General features: G+C 45.9%; 1 protein-coding gene across 8 annotated transcripts in view; it reads right to left on the bottom strand.

Annotated features, from left to right (window-relative positions):
• Positions 1–14,077, bottom strand: part of tanc2b (tetratricopeptide repeat, ankyrin repeat and coiled-coil containing 2b) — a 234,479-nt gene that overhangs the window by 31,589 nt on the left and 188,813 nt on the right. For all 8 annotated transcript variants that reach the window (XM_042306173.1, XM_042306172.1, XM_042306171.1 and 5 more), the window contains 3 exons: positions 9,554–9,758; positions 6,270–6,527; positions 2,263–2,394 (listed from right to left, as the gene is read on the bottom strand). In XM_042306173.1, the coding sequence (XP_042162107.1) occupies positions 2,263–2,394; positions 6,270–6,527; positions 9,554–9,758 (595 nt within the window). The remainder of the gene's footprint in view (positions 1–2,262; positions 2,395–6,269; positions 6,528–9,553; positions 9,759–14,077) is intronic.

Raw genomic sequence — 14,077 nt, forward strand, 5'->3', positions numbered from 1 at the left:
CACAGACTGAGACACAGACTGAGACACAGACAGACACAGACACAGACAGAGACACAGACAGACACAGACAGAGACACAGACACACAGAGACACAGACAGAGACACAGACACAGACACAGACACAGACACAGACACAGACACAGACACAGACACAGACAGAGACACAGACAGAGACACAGACAGAGACACAGACAGAGACACAGACAGAGACACAGACAGAGACACAGACACAGACACAGACAGAGACACAGACAGAGACACAGACAGAGACACAGACAGAGACACAGACAGAGACACAGACACAGACACAGACAGAGACACAGACACAGACAGAGACACAGACTGAGCCTTGGCATAAAACAGTTGCTGGGATGCAGCAAACCATCGAAAATCTTTTCTGCATTGCCATCCTTCAATCGATCCTAAAACTGATTCATAAAATCTCAGACCATGAAAGAGTGTCGTAGATATCAGTAATGGAAAAAAACTAACAAACCAAACACTTTCTCTTCACTGTGTGTTAGTTAGACCGGGCACCGGCCATAGCAGATGTCAATTAATACGGTGTCCTGCATTAAGTGGTGCTAATCTCATTAAGTGACTAAATGCTAGCGCCAATACAGGGCTGGCATTTAGTCTCTTCTCCCACTGTAATCACCTCACACAAGGTACTACTCAGCACTAGCAGTTGTCTATGGCAAAGACCATTAAGCATTAGGCCTATTAGCTAAGTCATAGTGCCTCTGCTGGTCTGCTGAAGGTGATAAAATCCTAGAAACATGGCTGCCATGTTGTGAGCAGGAAGGAGGGAGCATGGAGCGGGTCTGTGGGGGGTGCTGTATCTGGAGCTGCATCACTTCCTGCTTAGACAAGGCTGTGAGAGGTATAAGCCTAGGGATCACTCTGCTCCTCTCCTCTCCCCCTGACCAGCTAGACAGAGTGGTATCACTGTGTGTGTACGTGTCCAGACGGAAAGGCTCACTCAGACACTTTAATTATTCACTAGGTGAGGATGACTCAGAGCAGGGGAGGCTGAAAGAATGGAGGGAGGTGAGGAGGAGTGGTACTTCAGTCTGCTCCATATGAAGGACCAGGGTTACATTAGGCCCAGACAGCTCTACTCCACAGATGTGCGTGTGTGTGTCTGCCTTCGTGCGTGCGTGCATACATTTGCATGCATGGATTTTTGTGCCTGCATATGTGTGTCTAGAATGAGTATATTAGGTGGGAGGCAATCTAAGAAACTGCATCTGCCTGATTCACCAGGTCTATCACCATCTCTTGCTAAGCTACTGTACCATGGTCATTTCCAAAATGGCACCCTATTCCCTATCTAGTGCACTACTTTTGACCAGACCCCTATGGGCCCTGTTCAAAAGTAGTTAACTAAATAGGGAGCCATTTGGGACACATGGTCTCTTCTCCCTGCTATCTTCACTCTGACTCACTCACTGGGCTTAAAACAGCATCACTGAGCTAGTCTCTTGATTTCCATGACAGCATCAAACAACATAAAACAAAGGATGTGAAGCAGTGCCAACCAAGGAGGACGCTTCAGCATTTGGTTACCATCTGACTAGCACAACAACCCGCTCATACATACTCACTATAGTATAGCAGCAATGTGTTGCTCCCTTTGCGACCATACCTACTTTTATAGCAGACAATTTGTTCTCCTTTAAAACTCACTGTGCGGCCATACCAACTAGTTAAGTAAGTCTCTCTCCCTGAAGTAAGGAGGTGTAGTTTACTCAGGAAGGTTGCTAACACTGATTGGAAGAGGCAAGGAGCATGCCTGGATGCAGTGGGCCGGCATGTAAACACACTTGGCTGCGCTTAGGAGAGGAGAAAACAAGTGGCTATAGAGCTCGGAGAGTACCAGGCCTAGAACCCTCTACTCTGCAGCTGGCTATGGGGAGCCCACACACACATGCAGAAGCACGCACGCTCATGTGATATAATTATTATTTTGTAGATGTGTTATGGAGACACACAGCTAAGTGTGAAATGTAAAAGCACTTGAGGCAGCAGCTTGCTGTATCCCTATACTGTATGACTGGATGGCAGAAGACTGTGATGAGTTCATTAGTGGCTAAATAAGTAAAGAAGGAAGAATGGCGAGGGGAGAACATTATGGTTGTCCCAAATGTCACCCTATTCCCTATATAGTGCACATTTGACCAGAGCCCTATATATAGAGAATAGGGTGTCATTTGGGAAGCAACCTGTCTCTTCTGAAGGGCTATAGTGCTCCTGTCTTACCTCTGAGGTCGGTCTGGGCGTGGCCTGGTCCGGTGTGTGTGTTCTGTCGATTCATGCGCATCGACGTGCGCAGCGGAGTGTGTCTCTGATCATCCAGGTAGGTCAGGTCCTCCAGGTGAGCCGAGCTGGTGGCTGAGGTGTGTGTGTGTGTGTGTGTGTGTGTGTGTGGAAGAGGAGAGAAAGAAACCGTTTGATTCACATGCAGCTTTGATTCACATACAGTATTATGATAGCTCATGCCAGCATCCTGAGGCGGTTTGGTCGTCAAGACTGAGTAAGTTCACAGTAAAGTTTAGAGAGGAAGGCAGGAGGGAGGGATGCAATATGGCTGTTACATGGACCTGTCCCCCACCCCCCTCTGAACGGCTGTTCCATGGGCTTGTGAGAGGAGGCAGATGCCACCTAGACCCTGTGGATTAATTAACTCTGCAGACAAATGTCTTATTCATGGAGAAAAATCCTTCACACTGACACTGCTGCTTGCTCACACCATGCTGTGTCTGCAGACCAGCTCTACTCTGGGGGCCACTGCATTGTCAATGAGATTACAGAGGCTGGTGTGTGTGTGTGAGGGGGGGGGGTCAGTTCCCTCAACCCGCCACCACATCAGTAGGAGCTGCAGCCTCAAAGCCAGACATATGTATGTATGTATGTATATAGAGAGAGAGAGAGAGAGAGAGAGAGAGAGAGAGAGAGAGAGAGAGAGAGAGAGAGAGAGAGAGAGAGAGAGAGAGAGAGAGAGAGAGAGAGAGAGAGAGAGAGAGAGAGAGAGAGAGAGAGAGAGAGAGAGAGAGAGAGAGAGAGAGAGAGAGAGAGAGAGAGAGAGAGAGAGAGAGAGTCACTACTCTCAGAGCATGGAGGTCAAACACACCTTGAGGCACTGTCTTCTTTGAAACTCTACCTGAATAGATCCACAGATGCATCATGGAGTGAGGAAGGAGAGGAAGGGGGTCGAGCATGACTTCCTATTGACTCCCTCTCAGATCAGCCTTAACTCGTCAGTAGCATCTATCCAGGCAAACTGCACCCAGGTTGTAAGTACAATATAATCCATGGGGAGAGATCTAGAGGTATGCTGGGATCAGATCAGTCTGATCATTAACACTGGTCTCTTCCTCCTCTGTCCATCTCAGAGGGTTCACCTCCCAGCAGCTTGTGTGCATCAGCTTAGTGTTAATGCTCCAGTAGCATGTGTGTCTGTGTTGTTGATTGCAGTGAGTCACTACAGCAAACCAGCAATGGAGTCAACCAATGATGAAGCTCACAGCACAGCTTTCCCAAAATGGAGGGAGGACAGCAGCTGGGAATGCTGGGGGCTTGGCCCTGGACCTTACTGCAATGGGGGTGGCCATGGTCATGGAACTGGGTGATGTTAGTCCCAAACTGCACCCTATTCCCTATATAGTGCACTATTTTTGATCAGAGCCCTATGGGCCCTGGTAAAGAAAAGAAAAAACTATTGCACTAAATAGGAAATTGGGTGTCAATTGGGACACAGACTGGTTTGTTCAGATAAGAAACGCCACTCCTACTACCACTACGCTAGCCTGGTCCGTTTGTGATGTATGGCCTACATGTTTGGCATGACAATGACCATAGGAGTTGGCAAGACAGCACAAACAGATCTGGGTACAGGTTACCACTAAACTAAGACAAAAGGTCAAAGATAATGTTTGGATTTAGGAATAAGGTCAGGAGCTAAATTCAAATTCTCCCTTTCTTCAACTTGGTTTTAATCTGAGGAGGACTGAGTTGAGAGTTGAATTCACTATCTATCAGCAATGCAGTGTCTGTGCCAATGCAGCTAAGATAGCACAACTAGCGTGCTCAGTGGAAATGGAGGGGGAAAAGTGTTAGAGAGAGAGAGAGAGAGAGAGAGAGAGAGAGAGAGAGAGAGAGAGAGAGAGAGAGAGAGAGAGAGAGAGACAGAGAGACAGAGAGACAGAGAGACAGAGAGACAGACAGACAGACAGACAGACAGACAGACAGACAGACAGACAGACAGACAGACAGACAGACAGAGAGAGAGAGAGAGAGAGAGAGAGAGAGAGAGAGAGAGAGACATCATGATGAAATGACTCCTGGCGCTGAATAGCATGGTGGAGACCTCACCCAGCTGTGTGCGTGAATGCGCATGTTCCTGCTTTAACAACCCAGTTATAAAGCACATGTCCAGGAACATTGCTGCTCTCTGATATACATCCAGGCTAGGCAGTAGGCCTGGTATCCCAACAGTCCAGCCAGTTATCCCACAACACATTTCAGAAATTAACTAAATGCTATTGTCTCCTGTAAAATGTGATGCCGCCCAATCTCCCTCTCCAAGGGGAAATAGAGGTATTGACATTTCTAGTGTAATATTTCTACAATACAGGTTGCATACCAAATTGGACCCTATTGCTATTTAGTGCACTCATTTTGACCAGGGCCCATACGGCTCCATTTTGGACACACCCTACATTATTAATATGTACAGAGGTGAAAATTCTGAAGAATGGCATGGTGCAAAACCTGATGGGTTACTGACTATGTTTTATTAGTCTGGTCTTCAAGGCCAAAGAGTTTTGAGGAGAATGTAAATTTTTCAATGAGAGGTTTCTATTCATTTCTGTTCTATTCCACTTAAAATACTACTGAGATGACTGTGAACGAGACAGAAAATATATCCTCCTTTAACATTATATATTTCCTCCCTCCTTCACCCTCTCTCTTTTCTCTCCATCCCTCTCACACTCTCCCAACAAGCTTCTCTCTCATTAGGTAATAAAGTATCCCCCTCTCCTCATTTTCCACCTCTGCAGCCTCCCTTTCCTCTCACTCCACGGTCTCAGCTAGTTCTCTCCTCCTGCACTTCAAAGCAGTGTCTCTCTCCCTCTCAGTGACTCAGGGGGATGGAAACGGTTAATGCCTGAAGCTCTGATGTTCCTCTGCCGTGGGAGACCAGCCAATCCACGGCCTCCTCTCCTCCCTCCTTTCTTCCATCCCTCGCTCTTCTTCCCCTTGGTGGAGGAGATAGCTCTCCCTCTTTCCCTACCTCCTAATGCATCCACTTCTCTCCTCCTTCTCAGTCCCATTCCACCACTCACAAGGTTCATTCTACTGTAGGCCTGGATAAAATAAATCATCTCTCCTTCTTTCGCTCCTCTCCCTCCCTCGCTGTCGCTCTCATCTCATCTCATGTCATGTTACTTCTCGAGCAGCTCTCGAGCCCACTCCTCCTGCCTGCTCTGTCCTTTTTCAAGGACTCATTATTGAAGCAGGAGAATAGATTGAAGCTCATTCTCTCTAAACCACTGTCTGTACACCCACTACCTGGCTGCCAGACAGACAGTTAGCTATTAGAACATGGCTGACATAGAGAGCAGGTCAGAACTGATATGTGTGAGGTATATTACTCCTTTTAGTGAAACTGTTCCATTATCTACTCTGGCACACTACTAAGAATTAAACAATACACTGGGAGTTCATTCTGAGCGGTATGTTAGTATTGACATTGTCGGAACCCCACTGCATCTTCGCAACACTGTAACGTCTGAAGGGAAGGCTCAGTAATACAGCTCATCTCCAATGAATGTCTCGGCTCTGGATAGCAGGACAATAATACAATAAGATCCATTGGGAATGGCAGCCTGTTATGTAACTTCACATTTTAAGATTAATTTAGCCATACTTTGGGGAATAAGCTATTTGAGGCATGCTATAAGTGTCATAACTAGACAAACATACACTTTCTATGTAACGTTCCCCTCAACATTCAGATACAATTGACAGAATGTGCAAAATATATATATATTTTCCTGGAATCAAACAATAGAGCTCAATACTGAATGAGGCTGTCAACATTATCTTGCGCCTTTTAGATAAAAAGGGGAAGGAAGGACACTGCATAAGGACGCAGTCAAGCCGTAGGCGCAGTCAAGCCGTAGATCAACGTCAAAGGTTAGGATATAGATGTGTACAGTAGGAACAGACCAAGCAGGAAGAGCGAGGAAGAGGGTGGGACTCACCTGCTACGGAGTTAGGGCGAGGCATGAGGTACAGAGGGATGGAGTGAGCGGAGTGGGAGGACATGCTGTCCAGGTGTCTTTCAGGGATCTTGTTGAGGCTGTAGGTTGAGGCGGCCATGTTCTCATCCACACGGTACAGGAACGAGTCGGTGCCAGACTTCTGGCTCTGCCACAGCTTCAGGTTACTGCCACGCGAGAAACCCCCCTCCCCGTATTTACCCCCCCGCTCAGCGTTCTCCGAGTAGCTGGTTAGGGTGGCTGGAGGGAAGGAAGGAACAACGGGAGTAGAGGAGAGGGGTCAGGGGTCAGAGTGTAAGGAAGGAGGGGTTGACTCTGCTACGACCATGCTTGATGAGCCAACGTCACAACCAATCATATACAGTTGTGGCCAAAAGTTTTGAGAATGACACAAATATTAATTTTCACAAAGTCTGCTGCCTCAGTTTGTATGATGGCAATTTGCATATACTCCAGAATGTTATGAAGAGTGATCAGATGAATTGCAATTAATTGCAAAGTCCCTCTTTGCCATGCAAATGAAATGAATCCCCAAAAAACATTTCCACTGCATTTCAGCCCTGCCAAAAAAGGACCAGCTGACATCATGTCAGTGATTCTCTCGTTAACACAGGTGTGAGTGTTGACGAGGACAAGGCTGGAGATCACTCTGTCATGCTGATCGAGTTCAAATAACAGACTGGAAGCTTCAAAAGGAGGGTGGTGCTTGGAATCATTGTTCTTCCTCTGTCAACCATGGTTACCTGCAAGGAAACACGTGCCGTCATCATTGCTTTGCACAAAAAGGGCTTCACAGGCAACGATATTGCTGCCAGTAAGATTGCACTTAAATCAACCATTTATCGATTCATCAAGAACTTCAAGGAGAGCGGTTCAATTGTTGTGAAGGCAGCTTCAGGACGCCCAAGAAAGTTCAGCAAGCGCCAGGACCGTCTCCTAAAGTTGATTCAGCTGCGGGATCGGGGCACCACCAGTACAGAGCTTGCTCAGGAATGGCAGCAGCCAGGTGTGAGTGCATCTACATGCACAGTGAGGTGAAGACATTTGGAGGATAGCCTGGTGTCAAGAAGGGCAGCAAAGAAGCCACTTCTCTCCTGGAAAAACATCAGGAACAGACTGATATTCTGCAAAAGGTACAGGGATTTTGAACTACTGGGGACTGGGGTAAAGTCATTTTCTCTGATGAATCCCCTATCCGATTGTTTGGGGCATCTGGAAAAAAGCTTGTCCGGAGAAGACAAGGTGAGCGCTACCATCAGTCCTGTGTCATGCCAACAGTAAAGCATCCTGAGACCATTCATGAGTGTGGTTGCTTCTCAGCCAAGGGAGTGGGCTCACTCACAATTTTGCCTAAGAACACAGCCATGAATAAAGAATGGTACCAACACATCCTCTGAGAGCAACTTCTACCAACCATCCAGGAACAGTTTGGTGACAAACAATGCCTTTTCCAGCATGATGGAGCACCTTGCCATAAGGCAAAAGTGATAACTAAGTGGCTCTGGGAACAAAACATCGATGTTTTGGGTCCATGGCCAGGAAACTAGCCAGACCTTAATCCCATTGAGAACTTGTGGTCAATCCTCAAGAGGTGGGTGGACAAACAAAAACCCACAAATTATGACAAACTCCAAGCATTGATTATGCAAGAATGGGCTGCCATCAGTCAGGATGTGGTCCAGAAGTTAATTGACAGCATGCCAGGGCGGATTGCAACGGTCTTGAAAAAAAAGGGGTCAACACTGCAAATATTGACTTTTTGCATCAACTTCATGTAATTGTCAATAAAAGCCTTTGACACTTATGAAATGCTTGTAATTATACTTCAGTATTTCATAGTAACATCTGGCAAAAATATCTAAAGACACTGAAGCAGCAAGCTTTGTGGAAATGAATATTTGTGTCATTCTCAAAATGACTGTACAGTGCATTCGGAAAGTATTCAGACCACTTGACTTTTTCCACATTGTGTTACGTTACAGCCTTTTCTAAAATGAATTAAATTGTATTTTTTACTCATGTATACACAATACCCCATAATGACAAGGCAAAAACATATTTTTTGAAATGTTTGCAAATGTAAAAAAAACTGAAAGAACACATTTAGATGAGTAGTCAGACCCTTTACTCAGTACTTTGTTGAAGCACCTTTGGCAGCGATTACATCCTCGAGTCATCTTGGGTATGATGCTACAAGCTTGGCACACCTGTATTTGGGGAGTTTCTCCCATTCTTCTCTGCTGATCCTCTCAAGCTCTGTCAGATTGGATGGGGAGCATCCTGTCCTGTTGGAAGGTGAACCTTGCCCCAGTCTGAGGTCCTGAGCGCTCTGGAGCAGGTTTTCATCAAGGATCTCTCTGTACTTTGCTCTGTTCATCTTTCCCTCGATCCTGACTAGTCTACCAGTCCCTGCAGCTGAAAAACATCCCCACAGCATAATGCTGCCACCACCATGGTGCCAGGTTTCCTCCAGACACTTGGCATTCAGGTCAAATAGATACATCTTGGTTTCATTAGACCAGACAATCTTGTTTCTAGAGTCCTTTAGGTGCCTTATGAGGATTGGCTTCCGTCTGGCCACTCTATAAAGCTCTGATGGGTGGAGTGCTGCAGAGATGTTTGTCCTTCTGGAAAGTTCTCCCATCTCCACAGAGGAACTCTGGAGCTCTGTCAGAATGACCATCGGGTTCTTGGCCACCTCCCTGACCAAGGCCCTTCTCCCCCGATTGCTCAGTTTGGCTGGACGGCCAGCTCTAACAAAAGTCTTGGTGGTTCCGAACTACTTCTATTTAAGAATGATGGAGGCTACTGTGTTCTTGGGGACCTTCAATGCTGCAAAGAATGTTGGTACCCTTCCCCAGATCTGTGCCTCAACACAATCCTATCTCAGAGCTCTACGGACAATTCCTTCGACCTCTTGGCTTGGTTTTTGCTCTGACATGTACTGTCAAATGTGGGATCGTATAAAGACAGGTGTGTGCCATTCCAAATCATGTCCAATCAATTTAATTTACAACAGGTGGACTCCAATCAAGTTGTAGAAACATCTCAAGGATGATCAATGGAAACAGGATGCACCTCAGCTCAATTTCGAGTCTCATAGAAAAAGGTCTGAAAACGTATGTAAATAAGGTTCAGTTTATTGCCAAAATTTAGAAAATCTTGTTTTCACTTTGTCATTAGGGGGTATTGGTCTGACTATGTGTAATTGTATTTTTTCATGTGTGCGTTCATGTGTGTGTGTATATATAGCCCTTCCCCCTCACCAATGATGCCGCTGTCCCGGCTCTCCAGGGTGGAGGTGGGGCTGGTGACAGATCCGTAGACGTGGTCCTTGTGGCCCTGGTTACCCCCGGGCATGGCACCATCGGCGCCGGGCGGCAGGGTGGAGCAGGGGGAGCCGGCCGGGGGGGAGGCTGTGCTGCTGGTCAGGGTGGAGCACGGACTGATCCTCTGGTTACCAGCCAGGTCCTGGAGGAGAAATGCACACAGTCAGTGCCCAAGCCCGTGCCCACACACACACCCCAGAAACCCAAGACGATTGAGCCAACCATCAATAGGAGAGGAGCAAATTACCACCACAAGGTAATGGAGGAAGTAATCACATGTTGAGTTTCTCAGTTTCAAACATCTCTGGCTCTAGTAAGCACTGAGCCTGGTACTGGAAACCATGCTACTGTCTTCCATTGCGTTCTGTGTAGGTGTATAATTATCTAGGACCAATAGTACTTGATCTCTTGCAGCAGAATGATTCCACAGCCTTGCTGAGAGAGAGAGAGCTTTACACAGTTCCTGACCCTTCCCCAATTGGATGTTACCTGTCACAATGTTACTACCCCCTGCCGTGCCCCTCCCTGATGTCAGCTCAGGTTAGGATGAGAGGGCACGACAGGGAGAGAGGCATTCTGGCATGGCTAATCTACACACTCACACATACACACAGACACACAGACACACACACATTCATTATTTGTAAGGTAAAGGACTCTCAGTTCACGTAGCTGCCTAGTGCTTAAAAAACAGGTTTATTGTGCAAATATACTGTGTAAATATCCTACTCTAAATGAGTTGGAGTTCCTTCCTTGTATTTAAATTTATGCTATTTGTACTCTATTTTTATTCCATTGAGCAATTTTTTTTATTATTAACTTACTTACTCTTATTGTTATTATGTCGCATTGTTGAGAGGTGAACCTGCAAGAAAGCATTTCAATGTACTGTGTACCATGTGCATATGACATATACACTTGATCTACTGTAGAAGACCATGGCTCCCCCTCATACGCCCTCCTGAAGCCTCAACTCAACCCCAAGCCTCAACTGCTTAGCCCCCTTTGTATCCAGTCTATGTAACAGTCAGACTGCCCCTGGTCTTCCTGGTCAGTGTGAGTCAGTCAGAGCTGTAGTGACAAGACAGAGAGCCAAGTCAGGCCGCATGCTGTCTGTTACGTGTTCCCTCTCATCTCTGCTCCCCCCCAACTCCCGAGGCCAGGGGGTTGGGGCCTGTACAGTCAATGAGTTGGGCAGGCGCAGTAAGAGCTGTCCCCTGTACTCAGGGTTTGGAAGAGAGCAGTCAATCGGCACATTTACAGGGTCAGTCTGTGAGAAGCTAGCAGAAAACGAACACACACAGCACCTCTATTCAGCAAGCAGCATAACCTCCATCTGCTGGGCTAGTGCACTCTGGTTTCATCCCAAATGGCACCCTATTCCATATATAGTGCACTACTTCAAATGTATAGCACTACATAGGCAATAGGATGCCATTTGGGACATCTCTTCTGTGTATTAGTCTGACCATCTGACCTTAAAATGCACGGTAGAATTGGATTGAACTTGGATGCTTGGATCTTTGCCTTGCTGAGGCAGAGACGTGGAGAGGCAGAGGGGTGTAGAGGGGTCAGGCAATTAATGGCTGGCTTTCTGGAGGTTGAGAAGGTCACCTTCCTCCCTAAGCCAATAGGCTTTAGAGATCCCAGCTACCGTACCAATCCTACCTACTGTAGGCCAACTGAAAGTTTATCGTATATTGATTTTAACAGTAAAAGGAAATGTATCCTTTAATATCCTCATATTGCCGCCCTTGAGAGGTTCAATGTATTTTCATGGATAAAAAAAAAAGATACTTAGGGCAGGCTATATTTGTGATGAAAATATTGGAAAATTTGACTTGAGGGAGTGCACACGGCAGGAGTCCACGATGAGTCACCGGTTTGCATCCCAAATGGCACCCTATTCCCTACATTGTGCACTACTTTTCACCAGAGCCCTATGGCCCTTCTCTCTAGAGTGAGAAGCCACTTGAATGAACCTCTCTCACATACCTCTCTATACACCCCCACCACTACAGCATAATAGCATGTGCTATCAGTCTAATCGGTTAGCCACACTGCGTCAGACCATACATATACAGTCCATAACACACCTAGCTGAAGCAATGGCTAACGCCGTCCGTCCGTCCCTCTCCCTCCCTCTCTCCCTCCCTCCCTCCCTCAATTCAAGGGCTTTATTGGAATGGGAAACATATGTTAAAATTGCCAAAGCAAGTGAAATAGATAATAAACAAAAGTGAAATAAACAAAAATTAACAGTAAACATTACACTCACAGAAGTTCCAAAAGAATAAAGACATTTCAAATGTCATATTATGTCTATATACAGTGTTGTAGCGATGTGAAAATAGTTCAAGTACAAAAGGGAAAGTAAACATGGGTTGTATTTACAATGGTGTTTGTTCTTCACTGGTTGCCCTTTTCTTGTGGCAACAGGTCACAAATCTTGCACACTGTGGTATTTCACCCAGTAGATATAGGAGTTTTTCAAAATTGTTTTTTGTTTTTCGAATTGTCTGTCTGTCTCTCTCTCTCCCTCTCCTGTAAAACGTAGATGTGTCAAATTAGGTTTGAGGTACAGAAAGCAGGTCATCTGCTGTAGTGCTTAAAAACAGACTTATTGTGGCAAGATATACAGTGCCATCGCAAACTATTCTGAAATTGATTAAAGTGTTTCCCCCCCCCCCATTAATCTACACACAATACCCCATAATGACAAAGCAAAAACAGGTTTTTATACATGTTTGCAAATGTATAATATGTTTTTGTTGTTTAAATATCACATTCACATAAGTATTCAGATCTTTTAGCCACACCTTTGCCAGCATTTACAGCATTGAGTCTTCTTGGGTATGACGCTACTAGCTTGGCACGTCTATATTTGGGGAGTTTCTCCCATTCTTCTCTGTAGATCCTCTCAAGCTCTGTCAGGAAGGATGGGGAGCAGTCCATCCAACCAGCCTCACAACCACACGCCATATATTACCATGCCAACCCAGGACCTCCACATCCGGCTTCTTCCCCTGCGGGATCATCTGGGCTTCTTCCCCTGCGGGCTGAGGAGAATTTCTGTCTGAAATAAACCCCTTTTGTGGTGAAAAACTCATTCTGATTGGCTTGGCCTGGCTCTCCAGTGTGTGGCCCTGTCTCCCCAGTGGGTTGGCCTATGCCCACCCAGGCCCATGGCTGCGCCCCTGCCCAGTCATGTGAAATCCATAGATTAGGGCCTAATGAATTTATTTCAATTGACGGATTTCCTTGTATGAACTGTTATTCAGTCAAATCTTTGAAATTGTTTGCTGTGTGGGCGTAGCGCATAAAATTAGTCTATCCTCGGTTGCACTCACTACAGAGTTCCAAACTGCCTCTGAAAGCAACGTCACCACGCGCAATGTCAAGCGTCGGCTGGAGTGGTGTAAAGCTCGCCGCCATTCGGACTCTGGAGCATTGGATGTTCTCTGGAGTGGTGAATCAAGCTTCACCATCTGGCAGTCCGATGGACGAATCTGGGTTTGGCGGATGCCAGGAGAATGCTACCTGCCCGAATGCATAGTGCCAACTGTAAAGTTTGGTGGATGAGGAATAAAGGTCTGGGGCTGTTTTTCATGGTTTGGACTAGGCCCCTTAGTTCCAATGACATTCTAGACGATCTGTGCTTCCAACTTTGTGGCAACAGTTTGGGGAAGGCCCTTTCCTGTTTCAGCATGACAGTGTCCCCGTGCAAAGTGAGGTCCACACAGAAATGGTTTGTCGAGATCGGTGTGGAAGAACTTGACTGGCCTGCACAGAGCCATCACCTCAACCCCTTCCAACACCCTTTGGGATGAATTGGTCAACTGTGAGCCAGGCCTAATCGCCAAACATCAGTGCCCGACCTCACTAATGCTCTTGCAGCAAATGCCACTTAGTAGCCCAGGTTCAGTCAGTGGTAAGAGAAATATTAGGCTTAGTCAACCTGCTGGATATCAGCACACCAAAGTGGCAGAATATATTATATTAATATATTCTGCCAAAGTGGCAGAATATATTAATGAACGACGACTGAAGTTGAGACACCAAGAGAAATAAATAATTTAAGAACTTTGTTATATAATGACCTTATTAGGGAGGTAGACAGTTTATGCTCAGTGGAGAAACTGAAAAACTGGAAAAGTAAAATACCTTGATGGAGGACAATTTAGTGAGATTCCTTTGATGTGTTGTGTCCTGGTTTATATATGTGTATTAAAAAAACTTCATGAGGATAGGGGGCAGTATTTTCACTTTGGATGAATTGCGTGCCCATAGTGAACTGCGTCAAACTCTGTCCTAGATTGCTAATATATGCATATTATTATTACTATTGGATAGAAAACACTCTGAAGTTTCTAAAACTGTTAGAATTATGTCTGTGAATATAACAGAACCCATAGGGCAGGCAATCTTCCAAACAAGTTTTGAAATTCTGAAAGTTGGGGC

The sequence above is a fragment of the Oncorhynchus tshawytscha genome, linkage group LG25 (assembly GCF_018296145.1).
Source record: "Oncorhynchus tshawytscha isolate Ot180627B linkage group LG25, Otsh_v2.0, whole genome shotgun sequence".
Lineage (NCBI taxonomy): Eukaryota > Metazoa > Chordata > Actinopteri > Salmoniformes > Salmonidae > Oncorhynchus > Oncorhynchus tshawytscha.